The sequence below is a fragment of the Oryzias melastigma genome, linkage group LG21 (genome assembly GCF_002922805.2).
Source record: "Oryzias melastigma strain HK-1 linkage group LG21, ASM292280v2, whole genome shotgun sequence".
NCBI lineage: Eukaryota > Metazoa > Chordata > Actinopteri > Beloniformes > Adrianichthyidae > Oryzias > Oryzias melastigma.
The window spans coordinates 16,223,991-16,242,494 of record NC_050532.1 but is presented as its reverse complement, the minus strand read 5'-3'; the positions used below and the strand labels follow the sequence as shown (position 1 = coordinate 16,242,494).

General features: G+C 36.6%; 1 protein-coding gene across 2 annotated transcripts; it reads left to right on the top strand.

Annotated features, from left to right (window-relative positions):
• The first annotated feature begins 1,545 nt into the window (after positions 1-1,545).
• On the top strand, positions 1,546-18,466 carry ptprna (protein tyrosine phosphatase receptor type Na). Of its 2 annotated transcripts, none has more exons than XM_024286367.2 (24): positions 1,546-2,287; positions 4,600-4,650; positions 7,838-7,948; positions 8,120-8,237; positions 8,313-8,460; positions 8,541-8,736; positions 10,107-10,256; positions 10,363-10,488; positions 10,560-10,594; positions 10,676-10,899; positions 10,979-11,065; positions 11,147-11,226; positions 11,314-11,378; positions 13,232-13,441; positions 13,733-13,951; positions 14,032-14,179; positions 14,355-14,428; positions 14,681-14,758; positions 15,381-15,500; positions 15,596-15,762; positions 16,457-16,510; positions 16,597-16,661; positions 17,298-17,371; positions 17,503-17,574. In XM_024286367.2, exons 1-24 carry the CDS (start codon positions 2,212-2,214, stop codon positions 17,572-17,574), a joined length of 2,748 nt encoding a protein of 915 aa, XP_024142135.1. In that variant the 5' UTR covers positions 1,546-2,211. The 2 variants fall into 2 exon arrangements, with proteins under 2 accessions (XP_024142135.1, XP_024142134.1); XM_024286366.2 differs by having other exon boundaries at positions 1,548-2,287; positions 13,685-13,951; positions 17,503-18,466.
• Positions 18,467-18,504: the final 38 nt, after the last annotated feature.

The following is an 18,504-nucleotide window of genomic DNA, read 5'->3' as shown; positions in this document are numbered from 1 at the left end:
CATAAAGCTGGACAATTCAAGAAACAAAAACTGACTTGAAAATTTGATTAGGAAATAGAATTTGTAAACTTGGAAACTGCTGCAGAAATATCAGTTACAGTGGCCGTATGCAAGCTTGAAGACGTACATAGACATAGTCTAGCTGTTTACAAGTTGATGCATCAGAATGAAGCAAAGTGGAGAGCTTGTGGTTCCTCCTGAATCGCAAGAATTTGAATAAATGAATACTCATAATTGCAACGTTTAGCATGATTTTCATTTTATTTGTCAGACAAAAATGCCAAAAAGACATGTTAAAAACACAATTTTCATCAAAGCAGGTCTTTAAAAGGTCAAGCTACACCGCGACTGACTTGATCCATGGTCTCATTCTCAAGAATAAAGGTTGTTTATAACCTTGTGACCTCTTTTTTTATTGTTGGTTTTGAAATGTTGCAACATTGCTGTTAAACATAACATGCTAGACTTACTAAAATTACTCCGAAAATTATTTACACACATAAATTTTTTTTGTATTACAGCTCTACACTGTTTTACTTATTCAAATTTAGTTTGGCAATAAAACTGTCTTTCAAAAACCATTGAGTCTCTTCTTTGATGGAATATGAATTACATTGATCATTATCATCAGTGTGTCATAGGAGCAAAAATCAAAGTCTTTGGTGTTTTAAAAAAATCTGTTGAATTTTTGATACCCTGTTTCATAAAAATGGTCTCAAAAACTTTCAATGTACAAGTGAAGGTAACCATTGCAATTGATCTGAGGACATTTTAACAGAAAAAAAAACATAATCTGCTGCTTAAACACATATTAGATCTAATGTAGTGTCTTATGTTATCATTATATCTGATTAATCTCAGGTGTGTTTTACAGAGATGTGTCCAGTTTATAGTTTCATTGCTGGGCTCTGCAAACATGTATAAACTGTAATAAAATGTTTTTTTTTTTTTTTTTAGAACTTTACTGTGAAAAATATACCCCAAATATTTATGGTAATTGTATGTAAAAAAAAAAATACTTTAGTTCAAAAGGAAATATAAAGGTGACCGCACTGTTTTGTGTAAAAAAATACTCTTGTAATATTTTGACATTGTTATCCATCTTTAATTTTTTTTTTTTTTTAATTTACGGTTTATTTATTTATTTTTTACTTTATTTAGGTGACACAAATATTGTTCTTTTCTTGAGAAACCAAAAGACAAAAAGCACTAAACACTTAATTTAAAAAAAATAGTTTTGGTTAAAAACATATTTTTATATTAACAAATGTGTAGGCTTTTCCTCAGTTATTTTTTGGTAACTATATTAAATTGTTGTAAAGTTATTTGCAAAAAGCTAGTACATTTGGGTACATTTTACATTTTTTATCCAAACATCACTATAGATTAAAAGGTAGATACCCATAAAAACTAGGCAAATATTATTTTAACATGTATAACTAAATTTTAAACAATTTGACTCTCTTGTCACTAAGTTATTATACAGAGATAATCTGCAGTCAGGTTTAAAAAGTCAGTTCTCTCACTGGACACAAGAGGGCGCAAGAGCTGTTTGAAAATCTCCTAAAGATATAACAGTTTAAGGTTGAGGTGTACTTTTACAAAGTTAAAAAAGTAGCTTATCAGAGTTAGTCCATAAAAGTGTTTTCATGGTTGTGGACTAAATTTTAAGCACCAAGGTTAATTTGGCAGAATTAAACAAATAGTTTTAGAAATAAAGGAAAATATTTTAAACTAATATTATAGTGTCACGTTTTGCTTTTTACCCATTTTTTTTCTTTGTACGCACATGACGTTCATTGATCCGATAGGTGGGTTACCTCCCTGGTTCTCCTCCTCCCGTGAGCGTGCACAGGTGACGTGGATCAGGTCGTTTCCCTCGCGCTCATCTCCTCGCGCTCCCGCAGACTGTGCGTTGCGCGCGCAGTGACCGTACCTTCAATCGATCGGCGCTGCTTTGCACAGTCTGGCCCCCCCTCCTTTCCTCCATCCCCACGCCTCGGCTGGTCACTGGGAGGATTTTCCTCCCTCTCCAACCACTTTCCTCCTCCTTCTCCATATTTGTTTTCTCTCTCCTTTTTTTTTTCAATGGGTGACTTATTGCAAATTTCGAGTCTGGAGCGGTTTTTTTCCATCATGACAGAAATGTAAAGACTGCATCTATCTATCTATCTATCTATCTCCATCCCCGCGGTGAAACCTGGGAGGATCATGCAACATCTGAAGCCATGGCGAGCTCTGCTCCTCCTGGCCGTGCTGTACCAGCCAGCAACCTCAGAGAAATACGGTGAGATGCGAGCATGTCTGAAGATTGTAAAATACTCCTGATACTTTATAGACTTGTTCTTTTTGCTGAAGAAGGTGTTGCTGTCCTTTATGGCATAAGTGGTTTAAATGTTTCTTGGTAAACATCATAACAGGAAGAGCAGCAATAAGAGGGAAATGATGGTGAATACATTCAAAACAGGGAGTGGGTTATCTCCATCTCTTCTCTGGTGGAGGATCAACATTGGAAACCTTTCACCATACACACACTTTGCGCCTTTTCTCCTATTTTTGCCCTTAATCTGGAATATATATTTTGATTTTGTCAAATGCTCAAGAATTGGAGCATAAAAAAGCTGAAAATGTAATTGTTTATGTATAGAAAGGAGGTTTTTATTGATTTGTTTTTATCAAATATCACAAAAATCAGCTGGAGCTCCCTCCACGTTGATAGTAATATGATTTTTACTGATTAAGCTCTACTTTGAACTTATATGTAAAGTTTTTCCTCATTTATTTCAATAATTATTGATAAATACTTAAGTGATTACTGTACACTCAACAAATACTTATTTAGAAAATCCAAATTTAAATCTGTCTCTGTTTTTCACTTGTGCATTAAAAAAAACTCCAATGTTTTGCATATATGCCTTGTTTTTTAGAATAAATCAGATAATTGAGGATTTTTTCCCTCATCACATTAAGTCAAGGTAAGAATCAGACATCAATAATGACAGATTAGAAGAAAGTTGAGTCAGATTTCAGCACCATGGAGAGAAACTGCCCACTATAGTTGCAGAATTCATTCAATATTCTAACCCAAAAACATTGATATTTCCTATAAAACTGTACACTAATGAGAAACAATATGATATTTTGTCTACACAGCAAATAATATCAAATATTTGTAATAGTATAAATGTCTCACTCGTGCTACACTCTAAAATCACGACTGATGTTGAACTGATTCTTTTAAAATCACATATGGGAATTCCTCAGGCAAGCTTTGAGTCCCAGATATTGATTGTAGAATCTGGCTTTTGGGTTTCAACGTGTTGTTTTGCTTGTTAGCATCAGATGTTGCGTCTGATAACAATCAATCAGTGCTGGATCTCTGTCAGATTGATTCAGTCCCCTTGGAAAGACTGTGTGCATGTCAATCTGTCTGCAGACGCCTGTGGGATACTGGTCAGCTGTTTTACTTTTCTAATGCATGTTAAAAAAAAGTACACTTCCACATTTCTTACATTAATTGTGCTTTGTATAATTGTCATTTGAATTTGATTGCTTTGTTATTTTGTGGATGATTCTGATCAAAACAAGGAAGCTTAAAACGACACGTTGAGTTCCATGTGACTAAAACATGAGTCACTGTTGCGTCTTTTCATTGAGGCAGAGAAAATAGTCTTTCTGTAAATCCATCCCAGATCTCAGACGTGCTGCACCTAAACTCAAGTTTGGCTTTGGCCTGCCAACAAAATGCACACTCCCCGGGCTGCTTTTGTTTACTTGTTTTTCCTCCAATAATGCGAAAGGAAAAGAGAGATCTTAGCTGCAACACGAGAAAGCGTGTTAGATCTGCGGACAAACCGTGTGCATATTCCTATCTACTGTCAGCCACCTGCTCCTTCCCACACGGCTGAACACTCCAAGGTCCACTCGCCCCACTTAAACCACACAGTTCAAACAGTCCAAACTAAACAAAGCGGTGCCCTCATGCACAATTTTATTAGATATGCCCCACAAATTTAATCTTTGACTAAAGCAACACACAGATGATAAAAAAAAACACTTTTATTATGTTTAAATAAAGTTTTTTGGGGATAAAATTAACTTTATTACTGTCTAATTTAAGTCAGAGCTGCTTCTTTGGATGGGATTACATGTTTATAAGTGTTTATATTAATGTGTTTCATCAGTCTAACACAAAAAAGTCATTGTTTGTTATATATTAAGTAGCATTTTAATTGTCTAGACAGAATTGTATAAATTAAAAGATTTATATTATCAAACAAGTGGACAAATACATGTCACTATAGCATGAGATTGGAACTACAATTTACAATACTACATACAACATAATATTCCACTAATACTTACAATAATATACGTAAATACACTGAATAATGCATAATCCATTCCAAAGATAAATAACTTTGCTCTTAATTTGATTTAGATTTTATTGTTTGCCGTATTTTGTGTTGCACAAACCAGGGTTAAATCCGCTTTCATCACCACCTCAAGAATGTGACTTAAATCAGGTGTTCCTATGGAAAAGAACAGACATAGATTTTAATCTGCCATTTTTTTTTTTTTTTTGTCTTTCTGACTCAGGTTGCCTTTTTGAGACAAAACTGTGCACAAGGGATCAGTTCTGCTCAGATGGTAAGTAAACTGTTGCTTTTTTTTAGACAAACTCTTTTTATATTTTTGAGCATAATTGATTTGAAAATATACGCACACTATAGAAAAAAAACATACAAAAATGCTGTGTAAAAAAGAAAAAAAGTAGAAACACAATTATTCTACTTTCTGTCTCCCGTTCCATCGTTTCTTCGTCACCTGCCTCTCCTTTTCCTCATCTTCACCCAAGCCGCTCCTCCACCCCCCCTCTCCACTGTCTCTATGGCAACACTGACATCACTGTGAGGTCTACACCCCCATGGCTGTTGTGCTAATACAGTGATGAGTCACTGACGCATACTCGCGTCCTCTCTGGAAACTGCACTTACGCACACCAGGTTATGGAGCAGAATGCTAAAACGGTCCGGCGCCGTTGCTGTGCAGAAGCGCTTGATGGGACACAAAAACAGAGAGATCAAGGATGCAGCATAGCTGGAGAATTATTTACAGTAGTGGGGATGAAGTAAAAGCAATAGAGAGGGGGGATTTTTAAATGTAAAGGAAGGTGCATGTGTGTCAGGCACCATTAGAGACACAAAAAAGCGTCACAGATCTCCTGTGGTGACTAACACTCCATGAAGAGATGAATTCTGTTAGGAAGTGTTTGCCTACAACAGACAACAAGGGGCAGTTTATTATACGGTGTTGTTTGCTGTTTGTACATTCACTCTAAGGGAATAAACGCTTCCTGTGTTTGTCATCCTTCCTCCTATGAAATATCTGCTGTTTTGCGGACGTTCTACAGAGATGTTCGTCACTATTTTTGGTATTTGAAGTTAAGAAATTAGCCAAAACGTCAGAATTACCAGTTCTTGGCATAAAATAAATAGAAAAAAACTGTCAAATTTAAAAACTATTACTGATGCCATGATTGCAAATATGAAGAATGAATATGCATCTTTTCATAAAATACAAACTTACAAAAATATGTGCTTCACCAGGAAAAACTACCACTGTGCTAATTCCAAACTCTACAAGAGCAAAGTGTTGTGTCTCATTTCATTGCACCATAACATACTTGTAATGTTGTTAGGGTTTTACCAGCACTTTGGGAGGCTGCTATCACTAGGAGACAGACGGATGAGATGTTCATATCATTACATGACAATATTATCCAGCTGAAACTGTATCTTGGCGTCAGGCTCCAAGCTTTTTCTTTAATGAACTCTAACTGAAGTCTCAGACATTTTCCATATTGGACACTTTATTTGGAAATTGAAAATGGAAGAAAAAAAAAGTTCTTGCTCTTCATTAAACAATGTTAAATTATGGATTAAATCAAACAGTTCATGCATTTTTCTAAATGCTTTTGCTCCAATTTTACATTTTCTGATCAGGCTTTTAGTTTTTGTCAGGATTTTTTAAAAGATTGTACTGAAAAAGAGATTTTTAATCTCAACAGGACTTCCCTGGTTACATAAAGGTAAATAAAATAAAATAATGGAGAAAAGGTAATTTATTTATGGACTAAAGAGATTGTGGCTTCTCATGTCTTGCTATAAAATGAACACAAGTTGATATGAATCTTGAATATTTTCAAATGTGGCTGCTCACTTTTTTAAATTACTGTTTAATTTGTACTATAAAAACAACCTAATCCCTTCTAATCTGCTCAGTGTAACAATAATGCGCTTTAATCTCACCTTTGCAGAAAGTGTGATTAACTGGTGACTCATTAATGCACCAAATAATACAGACTCCACTGTTGTCTTTAACTTTAGTTTTCTTTCTACATCTAATAGCAGAAAATCCCCAAAATGAGTCAATTTCATCTTGAAATAATCTATATTTGGTTGTCAGAAAATAGGTTTAAAAGTGTTAGTTAAAAGAAAATGTAAGTGCAACTTGGAAAAACTAAAAAAAAATGTTCATTTAAAGTAGATAATTCATAATGGATCCCTTAATGTCTGATGTTGCAAATATGCGACAAGTCACCAAAAACTGACAATTATTTTCCATATTCATTTATTGTATTTAAATCAGCCAAACAAAAGCGTTTGACCAAAATTAATGAAAGTAATATTTGGTCAGCGTGTAGTAAAAATTGAAATGTCAATATTTGATCACCACTAGGAGAAAACTACAGTATAAATGTCTAATTTCCTGCCTCAATGTCTTGAAAAAAATAATAATAAAGCAATGTTTTGTCACAATAAACTTATAAATCCTGCAAAGAAAATTGAAATATTTTCTAAACATACAAAAATATTTTGGGACGTACCTTTCCCGTCCAGTGGTCAAGGAAATAGGAAGTCAAATCAAATCAAACTTTATTTGTTTTTCATTTTTCCAACTCATGCTACTCAAAGTGCTTTACATAAAAACAATCAAATTTTAAAAACAAAAAGCAAGATATTGCACAAAAAAGTAAAAAAAGCAAAATAAACACACACACATGCATAAAATGATTCACTAAAATGATGCAAAGTAAAAATCTCACAATTAAAAGTAGAAAATACTCATATTTTTTTTAAAGTGCACAAAACAATTATTTTCACGCTAAATATAAATGTATCTTTCCAATTCTCTTTATTTTACAGCCACACCTACAACAAAATTCCTCTATTGCACAAATAAAACTTTAGGTTTAAGACAATAACAGCATCATTTTGCAGTTGTGTGCTAAAACAGTGCAGAAAACATGCCCTCATTAAGCTCAAACTAGGATTATTCTGCTCACTCTATAATCTATATTTCTTTTTTGAAAAGTATTTATTATTAAAGATGAAAACAGAGCAAAACTAAACAGTATTTGTGGCGATGACTCGGCTCAAAGGGTAGAAAATGCTCAAGGACTGTTGAAAGTTTTTCTGCAGCTCCGCACCAACTGGCAGGTTAGACCCTTTGCTGGGGAGCATGACAAACAGCAAGTGTGTGGGCTGTACTTGAAAACTATGACTCACTGTCGAGCAGCATTGTGTTAGATACCATGAGAATTTGAGTTTTTGTAATCGACTTTAGAGTCTGCGTCACGGATTCATTTCATACACTTCTCGAGCGCTAATTATGAAAGACTGAGGACGTCAGTGGTCATTGCATAAAGGCTTTATATAGGTCAGTTTGAATAAACAATGTTATATTTATGTCCTTATAAAAATATTATTACTGCAGTAAAGTGTTTTTAGATAGGGAAGAATGCATAAAAATTGGGGACGTTTCCTTTTTCCAGATGGGCTTTTCGGTCAGTGTCGAAGCTCCAAGCAGGACCTGGTCCAGTACCAAGTATCAGTTCCGGTACTGAAGAGGATGCAGGAAGTTCTCAAGCAGCTCATGCTAGAAGGTGAGGAGTCTATCTCTACGACTTAATAATGAATGTGAGATAAAGTAGTTCAGATTTTGATTTTTACATACAGACCAGAAAATATCTCCTTCATAAACTGCAGCTTTGACTAATTGTTTTGGTATTTTTTATATATTTTTTTAATATTTTATGTGTACTATATGTGTACAGGGCTGTCGTGGCAGGATGATATCACCCAATCTATTTTATCCAAGGAGCTGAAGAGAGTTCCCCACACCACCCTTCCATCAAAGCCAAACTCCTCTTCCTCATCTCATCATTCGTCTCAGTGAGATTTTTTTTCTTCTGTGTTTATTTGCTTTAATGAACATAAGCTCATCTATGATTCTGTCCTGATTTCCAGATCCAAACATTACACTCCCCACCATCAAAGCTCAAAGCAAGGGTCCCCGCCTCCGGGTGGAAAGTACTTGGACTACATGATTGTGGAGCCTCCTCAGTCCCAGATGCACATGCAGGCTGCAGCCTTAGACCCATACACTTACCAGCAGGTATACGACCACAAGCAAATCAGAACACATCAGTCGATCTCATTCTCTGAACTATTGTGTGCTGTGTCTATCGATCCCAGCACAGGTACCAAGATGAGGTAGAGCGATCTCTCATGGCAGCAGGAGGGGGTTACGCTCGCCCTCCTTCTAGATACCAGCCCGGTCAGCGAGAGAGAGAGCGGGACAGGCAGCTGCTGCAGCAAGCTCTGTCTCTCTATCTGGCGTCTGCCCAGCCTTCTCATCGCCACCGAGGGGCGGCCTCCATGGCCCCCGCAGGTAACAAGGGATTTTCTCTTTAATCATTTTTTCTGCACCAGTTCTGCAGTTTGTGATATAATAGTTTGGTTTACTAGCAAAGAATTTTAAAAGCAATGTTTGAGAAATTAGTCTCCCAAACATAAGAAATAGTTTGTAGAAACACAATGAAGGAGAGTAAAACATGCAAGAATGAAAGACCCTACGAGAGATACTACATACTTTACTATTCTCTTGCACAAGTACACACACATAATAATACTCTTTTACAAATATGGTGTACTGTTACACAGGCACTATTATAATCTTACATAGATAATATTTTACTCATACTTGGGTATAACAGTGTTTGTGTGAAGCTACGTACACACCGAGCATGTGTGGTGCATTTAGGAACGCGCTGAATGTGGGTTTCTGGTAGGGCTGTCATTAATAATGTGTTAACACAAGCGTCTAAAAAAAAAAAAAAAAAAGCTTAACGTGTTAATATTGATTAACGCTAATTAATGCTGTCTTCCACATCGGATTGGACATTTCAGGCTTCCATGGTGTGCATTAATTTCTGATAATTCTCATTTCTTCAAGCATTATCCCGCATATAAAATAAATAATCATCCAATCTATTTTTAGTACTTTATTCTTGTTTTTTCAGAATAGATCGCCTTTTTTCACATTGCTATTTCATACATGGTGTGGCCCGTTGTCACGGTAACACAACACATCGCTGAGCGGGCAACAGCCTTGACTGCAGCGGCAAAAGAAAGCGTTATAAGTGCTGATCATCATGATAGGTTAAATAAAGCATCAGTTCAGAGAGAAAGTTCATCTCTCACAGTTGTTTATGTCTAGATGTCGAATGAAAAGTTTGTTTTGAATATAGAACATTTGGGCTTCTTTTTTAGGTGTGCAGCCACACCCAGCAGCCAATCAGAATCGAGTATTCACCTGGATCATTTAAAGTGCAGTTATTTGGGTTTTTTTGAGTAATTCTGCAGATATAAAAGTCTTTAGACTCCTGCTTGAATATTTGTTGATGTGTTTTATTCACACAAATTACTCTTCTGAGTTAACATAAATTTTAACATTTCAGACAATGAACATGAAGGGAACATTTTCTGCCTGGACTTTGTTTGTTCAAAGTCTGCATATTATCACACAAAATGTACCTAGTAAAATGTCGTGATTATAAATATCCTACTGTCTGTAGGTTACTATAGCAATATCTGAGCAGATATATGGAAGTGTTTGTGCAAGAACTTAATCATTATTTCTTATAGGACCGCTTGTATAAAAACTATCAAATTGACACTTTGTTAAATAAATAAAAAGAACCAATACTCATTGGAAACTTGCATTATATGCAACACAAAAAAATCATTTTTTATCACCAGGTCTGCCTTATTATGAGGACTTTGAGTTGGAGATGCCAGTAGATGTGGACGACTACACCTTAGAGAAAAAACTCAATACTGCAGGTTTACATCAAAGTCTGCCGAGCAGGAAAACATCTCAAGACTTTAACCCCCGATCGGGAAGCAATGGTAAGATTTGATGTTCACTTTAAAAAAAATAATCTATGCAGCACGGTGTGTGCTCTGCAAAGGGACTGAAAATATGCATGCATGAATGTGTTGCTTTGTGTGTTAGATGACTTGCTTCAGAGGATGTCGCTAGTCCTGCAGAGGTACAACATTGATCCCAGGGAGCTCAGTCAGGAGCAGCTCTACAAGCTGGCTGTCATTCTGCAGCTGGTGCAAGGCCAGGAAAAAACAGGTAGAGCCATAATATTTGGTAAAAACACGCTCCTCCTAAACATTTTTATAGCTGAAACTCTCTGTTTTTAGATCCAACCGAGAAAGACCTCATTGCTATCAAAGAGGTAAGTCATTCTTTATCTGCTGTCAGCAGCAATTATAGTTTATTTATCTTATTTGACAGTCGTCCTTTTTATGTTCTGTAGTTGCAGCTGTTGAAAAAGCAAAGTGTTTCAAAGCCCGAGAAGACTCTTCATCTCGACAGCCCTCAGCATCCCTTCTCAGCTTCCATCCCAGCCTCACCGCCTCCCAAAAGTCCCGGTTCCCCCCCCTCACCCCCTCAGGTCCCCCCTGAACACCACTTTAAGGAGCCAGTTGTTGAAGGAGCCGGTGCCAAAGAGGAGTATGGCTACATCTATACAAATCGGAGGTGAGAACTTTAATGATAAAATAAATCTAAAAAATATTAAATCAGTTTCCTACAAAAATGATCTTTTTTCATCTCTTAGTCCTCTGAGTCTTTATGATGGAGTGAAGTTATTGGAGCTGCTGGCTGATAAAATACACCTGACAACCAGCAGCTTCATCAACATCAGGTAACACTGCTTCAGCGCGTGGGTGTGTCAGATAAATTCCCTTTTCTGTTGCATCCAGCAAGTTTGTTTCTGTGTCTGCAGCGTGATCGGTCCAGCTCTGACCTTTCGCATTCGCCAGAATGAGCACAACATGACAGCTGCAGAGGTCGCCGCAAAAGCTGGTCAGAACATCAACACCTATATTGTATTAATACACACGAGTCTGCATGGAGGGAAAATCGTTCTTTTCTTTTCTTTTCTCTTGACAGTATCGGAGAAAAACTTTCTGGAGTCTGAGACTGGCCTGAAAATTGTACAGACTGGTGTGGGAGAGGTAATAGAAACTTATCGTTTTTTGTATTTTTGTTATATGTCCACTGTAGGTTGTTAACAGGTAACAACTGTCAGTATTTTTTAAGGCGTCCTCTGAACACATGCAAGATGGCTCCAGAAACAATCTCTAGCCACAAGTGGAAATTTCACAACTTTTAAATGTGAATAAACTGTAACTGTCTCGCAGTTTAGTGTACAAGATGAGCTTTAATTGGGAAAGATAATTGTTTTATTTCTTTCAAGTCAATACGTGTTCAAGTGTATAACTACACCCGTTTACCTCCGGAGAAAAAGCCGCCCAAGTGATGTTTTTTTCTCTGTGAATCAGCTGATCAGAGCCGACAGCGAGTGTCCCAGAGAAAAAACTGCAAAAAAAGGTCACAAAGAGAGTGGGAAACAGGGAAAAAGGACTTCCATCCAATGATTTCCAGCACAAATTATGTTTTTTTGTAGCCGCCTCCAGCAGGGTGAGGGACTTCCGGCTATTAATTTTCCAGCGCCATATTTTTTTCTCTGTGGCTAGATTCACTTGGTAATTTTAATTTCTTAAATAATATATTTTAGGCAAACATGTTTTTCTCAGTTTCAGTTATTTTATTGAAATTAGAACAAAAAAATGTGTAGCTCCTTCTTGAACTGTAAATTCAGGTGTATTAATTAATGAATAAATATTTTTTTCTTTAATGTTTTTTTCCACAAATGCCCCAAAAACAAGTAAAAACTCTTTGGAAATGACATAATGAATATATATATATATATATATATATATGTATCTAATATGTATCTGTGTATGTACACAGAGATGATGGTGACTGAATGAGTCACATCAGTCCTAATTTCTAAATTTACCCCCTCCTGAAAAATGTTTGCTTTTTTTTTTTTACCAATATTCTTTTGTTCTATTTTACATATACAATTTTTTTTTGCTTTTTCGTGATTTATTTCTCTAAATGTTATTAATAATGTAATCTTTTTTAAGGAATTTTGTCAGTTTTAATTTAATCCAAATTTCAAATTGAATCTTTTTTTGTTTGTTTCTCTGCCGTCAAAACTCCCATAAAATTAGCTTTTTGTGTTAAATTAGTACTTAGTCCGATTACAATTACAGTATCTCTTCTTCAAGTCTTGTTCCATTTCCATGCTGTTATCTCGGGAATCACAATCATCTTATTTCTTGCTCGACTGTGTGTCTTGGTTTGCGTGACCGCGGCTAATAACCAAGATGACACTTTGCAACCGCCGCTGTCACTTGTTGCCATGGCGTTCTGACTCCCCCCTCCCTTCCATGTGGATCCAAGATTGCAGGTGCTATGACAACAAGTGCTGCTGACCTCATAATCGGCTTTTCGTGCGGCGCCTCCCTGCATTAGTCGTGTCTTTCGCATTTCTGCATAGCAGAGGAACGCGATTCCGATATACAACTTCTGTTGTGATTGGATGTCATGAAGACAGAACCAAACATGTGTTTTATTACCCTCCTGATCACATTTCCTGTCTTTTTTTTAAAGGTTTTTCAAATTTAAATCTCTTGTATTTAAACAGTAACATGTTAAAAAAGCTGATCTTTATGAGGCACAAACTGCACTGACCCTTCAGACTTCCATCTCCTGAGCTCGACCTCAGCTGCTTACCCAGCACACACTGCTGTCTTGTGCTGTTACACAGGATCAAATCTGCAGCTGCAATACAATGTATGACCTTTGAGTTAGAGCGGTGAGAGCTCATCCCCTGAAGCTGCACAGATCAGATTTGATTACCGACTTCATAAATGGAGACAGCGCTTTTGCTGCACAACAGTCTGCTCTGTTTGTCTTCCTCACCACCTTCCTCTGGTTTTTTTTTTTTTTTTTGCAGAGAACGGATGCTCGAGGGCTTCCTCAGGTAGCCAAGGTTCCTCAGGAATCCAATGGGACAGTCATCACCCTTGTTTCCATGGCAGTGGTAGGCGGTGTGCTGGTTCTGGCCATAGCTGTGGCTTGTTTCAAGCACTATTCTCATCATGTGGCCAATGGCAAGCTTGGTTTGGGTCCAGAGGGAGGAGCAGAAACCCACTTTGATTACCAGGTAAAGTGGCAAACAACTCTTTAAATATTTACAAGGCACTTGATACACAGGTTTAAAATGTAACCTTTATTTAAAACATAATATTTCAAGATTTTTCCTTAACAATTTGCCTTTTTTCTTTGCAAATCAGAGCCAAAACAGAAGTCAAATATGATTGTTTTGCCCAATTTAAGAATATTCTCATATTTTTTAAAGTCTATTTGGACCTGATTGGTATTACCATGATGTTTTTTCTTCACTTAGGAGCTATGTAGACAGCACATGGCATCTAAATCCTCCCTGTGCCGTCAGGACTGCATGGGAGGCGCGAGCGGAGGCATGGCAGGGTCTGCCATAGGAACCGGTGCTGGTGGGAGGAGGGGTACGGACACATCCCGCGTCAGCAGTGTGTCCTCCCAGTTCAGCGATGGCCCTCAACACAGTCCATCATCCACCCACAGCTCCACCCCATCCTGGAGCGAGGAGCCAGCCCAGTCCAACATGGACATCTCCACTGGTCACATGATTCTGGTGAGGGTCGATGCAATCGAAGTAAGTTTGTGTCGATATAATCTGCGCTGAGTAACTCTGACTTTTCTTGTGCGCCGCAGGCGTACATGGAGGACCACCTGCGCAATAAGGACCGGCTGCAGAAGGAGTGGGAAGCTCTGTGTTCCTATCAGGCTGAGCCTTGTTCAGTAGCTGTGGCTCAGACCCCCAACAACATGGAGAAAAACAGACATGCCGAAGCCCTACCATGTTAGTTCCACCCTGTCACAGCTCTCTCATCCTTTCAGTTATTTTTGATGATCCTATGAATGCAAACACAATAAAAGCAGCAGTTGCTCCATTAAACCTCATTTCAGCAAGTTCTATAAGTTATTTATAGACTACTTATTTTTGTTTGTTGAACCAAATGTGCTTTCTGTTCCAGATGATCACTCTCGAGTGAAGCTGAAGACTGAAGTAAACCCCAATAAGCAAGATTACATCAATGCCAGTTTCATTGTAAGAATCTATGACAGTCCAGTTGTCATTTGATGTAAAAAAAATATTATATCTTTAATTACATCTTATAATGAAAAAATACATGTATCAATTAAGGAATTGTTTGCTTTTCAAAGTTTTTGTCCAATTAAATGTCATTGAGCCTTATCAGGGTAATTTACAAATGATGGAGGAAAGCATAAATTATCTTTATTCATGTGTTCTTGCAGGTTACGGGTTTTAAAAATCTTTTTTTTCTTCTGTGATCTACAGTTTGATCATGACCCTCGTCAACCTTCTTATATTGCTACGCAGGGACCTCTGACCCACACGGTTGCAGATTTCTGGCAGGTCAGTTTTTCTATTTATTTATGTATTTGTTACTATTCTAACCTTAACAATTTTTTATGAGAAATGTACAGTTTATAGTTTCAGTAAACTTTGAAAAAAAATATTTTTTTGTATTTTTTTTTACTCTAATATTTTATCTAATATTTTGCTACATTTTCCTAAAAAGAAAATTTAAAGTAAAATGAAATGTTTTAAACAAACTATACCTTTGTACCGTTCTGACCTATTTTATTCATAACAGCTCAATTAAAAAAATCATTTTTATTTTTGATCAAAGATGTTTTACTAAATTTCTTTTAGAAATTAAAACAATGAAAAAGTCAAATGTCTAAAACTTCATTTTTAGTAAATATATTTCAATTTAATTAAAAAGCATCAAATTTAAAATATTTGAAAAAAATGATAGAATATATAACTATTTTATCATTAAAATATGAAAACAATTGACATTGTTGTGTGTTGACTGATTCTGATCAGATTAATTCTAATGACTGATTTTGTATTTTTGCACAATTACCGGTGTAAAGCTCGTTGAGACAACTGTTTCATGATGTTGTAATATACAAATAAAATTGAATAGTTTTAATCTGTGGGGCTTATTTAATGTTTTTTTTTTCCACAGATGGTGTGGGAAAACGGCTGCACGGTGATCGTAATGATGACCGCTTTGGTTGAAGATGGAGAGAAGCAGAGTGAACGATACTGGCCGGATGAGGGCTCCTCGCTCTACCACATCTACGAGGTTCACGGCTGCTGTTGTGACTTCTAAACAAAAGAAGTGTTTTTAATACTCCTTTTCCTGTCTGCTGGTTTGACATCTGACTTTTTGTCTATCAGGTGAACCTGGTATCAGAGCACATCTGGTGTAAGGACTTCCTGGTGAGAAGCTTCTACTTGAAGAATGTCCAGACTCAGGAGACCAGGACCTTGACTCAGTTTCACCTGCTCAGCTGGCCAGGTGACGGCATCCCCACCTCCACAAGACCACTGCTTGACTTCCGCAGGTAAACAAAAACACACAATGATGCACATTCACACACAGAAAAACTGTCCCTACTTGCATTTGTGCCAGAGGATTGTATTTTATGTTCTTAATATCACAAATTCTAAAACTTTTTTGTTTTTATTGGCACATCCATTTCTTTGTCTCTAATTCTCCCATTTATTTATTTATTTTCTCATCCATTCTCCTTGTTTTATGCCTCCTCTTTTCATCATCTTGGCTCCCTTTCCCTCTCTCCCAGTGTGCAGGTTGATAGGTTTGTCTTTTAACATCTCCCAGTGTCATTTTTGTGGTTTGCAGCTAGTACTCTGGCTCCAGTTGCATAGTCACAAAAATGAGCATTGGCAGGTGTGACTGGCTGCTGCAAGAGGGACAGTGAATCTGTGCTTTCATCTCGACTTCCTCTTTTGTCCTCTAAGCTCATAGAGCTGTCGTACACAACCTCATTTCTGTGTCTCTTTTCTCAAAGAAGTATCTGCTCCTTTGATCTGTCCTCCATCACATTTCAGCATTTACGTTTCCCATTCTTGCTCTATTTTGTCCCTCAATGGCTTTAATTTAACTACGCAGAGGATTGGTTACAACTTTTTATTTTATAACCTTCGCAATAAAGATCTAAAAACTGTATCATATTAAAGGATTGTTTCTGTCCTTTGCTCTTCTTCTTTTTGCTGTCCCTTGTTTCTGCTTTTCAGAAAGGTGAACAAATGTTACAAAGGTAGATCCTGCCCGATCATCGTTCACTGCAGGTAAAATTCAGATATATTTATTGCAGTGAGATGAAATATACAAAAAGGAATCCTGCATATTTTTTACGTTTCTGTCGTTTTTGCAGTGATGGCACCAGTCGGAGTGGCACGTACATTCTCATTGACATGGTGCTGAATCGAATGGCTAAAGGTGAGACTCACATGTATTATTCTATACTTCTTAAATCTCCCTGACTGAGTGATTTGCTACACTAAAATCCAGATTTTTTTTAAACTGTGGGTGACAATGTGGTGGTATTCTATTTACGACAAGTTTACACATTTTATTTTATTTTTTTGTGTGAATGTTTTCAGGTTCTCAACTTCTTGCCTATGCCAAAAATGTATTGTATTTAGTTCATAACTCAATTTAAGATTGATTTCCTACCTGATCTCTCACTTTAATTTTATCTTATCAAAGTAATAACACATATGGCCAGCAGGGGGTGCCATTCTCACTTTTTAGACAAAGATCATGTTTTTTTTTCATTAATTCTCAACAAAATATTAAATACAATAGAAATTTAATGCATGATTTTTTCCTGTTGTGTTTAATTGTTTTATTAGACCTATAAATTATATGTATGCCTTTTACTTTTACTGGAATATTAATCTTTTCAGAATAATTCCACCCATTTTCAGCTTTAAACAATACGTCAAGCACCCATATAAATAATAAAAAAAAAATCTAGAAGTCATTTTAGTTGTTTATTCACTGCTTTGCAGAAAATCAAGGCTTTATCTGCATAAGTGTCATGCACTGAAACCATCATTTTGGTCCTATCAGGAGTAAAGGAGATCGACATTGCTGCCACACTCGAGCACATCAGAGACCAGAGACCCGGCCTGGTTCGCACCAAGGTACCAACTTTGTGTGTGAATATGTGAAACGTTGTGTGGCTGCAGTACTTTTCCACCTTTTAAAAAGGACTTCTCTGAGTTGATGTGTAATGCTCCCTTCTGTCCTGTCACTCTGTGCTTTTGCTGATCAGGACCAGTTTGAGTTTGCTCTGACAGCTGTTGCCGAGGAGGTGAACGCCATCTTAAAAGCCCTGCCGCAGTGAATGAAGTGCAGCAAGAGGACTCACCGCTGATACACCGTGCCCAACAAAAACACAAAGAAGAAAGTATCATATTGTGCGTTCATGTATGTCCTACACCATCAGAAAAACATGTCCAGCCATGCTCAAAGCTGTCTATCCTCCTCTGGTGTCCCAGTTTCCAACTCTCAGTTTTATGAAAAAGTGAGGAGAATGTTTATGACAGGATGAAGATCACATTAGAAGATGTATTTCTCTTCTATTAAGGCGCCTTTTTTGTTGTTTTTGCCAATGACAAGTTCCACCTTTATTACTCGAGGATGGCGCCTCTAGATGTGAAGCTAACTGAATTAAAACCTTTGTGCCTGTATAAATTTAGATTATATTTCTCTCCTAATTGTCAGATAACAATTAGATAGAGAATGGTAAACCACCACATAACCACATTCAGTTAATTTCTATCTGGATACTTTTTTTTTGTAGTCATGACCTCTGACCTCAAACGATCAGTCAATTGATGATTTTTTTCAAGTTTTTGGAGCTTAACAAAATTGACATGAGCTTACAAAATGTTTGTGGCTTCCACCTCTCACAGTAAGGTTGATTTTACTCATCGTTCTGTGGATGTTGTGTTTGTTTTGTGTCTTTTCTTTATTCGTGAGGCTTGTGTTTGCCTTCAAAATATAATGGATGCATTGACCAAAAAGTACTCATTTCCATCTGTATTTCTGCAAGGAGTAGCTTTGTTTAACTTCTTTTGGCGTCTTGATGATGTGCAAACTTGTGATTATTGTAAAAAAAAAAAACTCATCCTGATGATTGTGTTTCTTTCATGTAGCAGACTGATAAAAAATATATAATATAAAAATGTATTTTTGACTTGACAATTAAATTTGTGACGTGATGCAGCAGAAAACATTAAAAATGTGTTTTTTTTACTTAATGCAGAGAAAT

Coding starts and splice junctions, on each gene's coding strand:
- ptprna (XM_024286366.2), top strand. CDS start 2,212: ATGCAACATCTGAAGCCATGGCGAGCTCTGCTCCTCCTGGCCGTGCTG. Junction 10,489..10,559: donor GCAAGGCCAGGAAAAAACAG/GTAGAGCCATAA, acceptor CTCTGTTTTTAG/ATCCAACCGAGAAAGACCTC. Junction 16,662..17,297: donor GCTGAATCGAATGGCTAAAG/GTGAGACTCACA, acceptor TGGTCCTATCAG/GAGTAAAGGAGATCGACATT.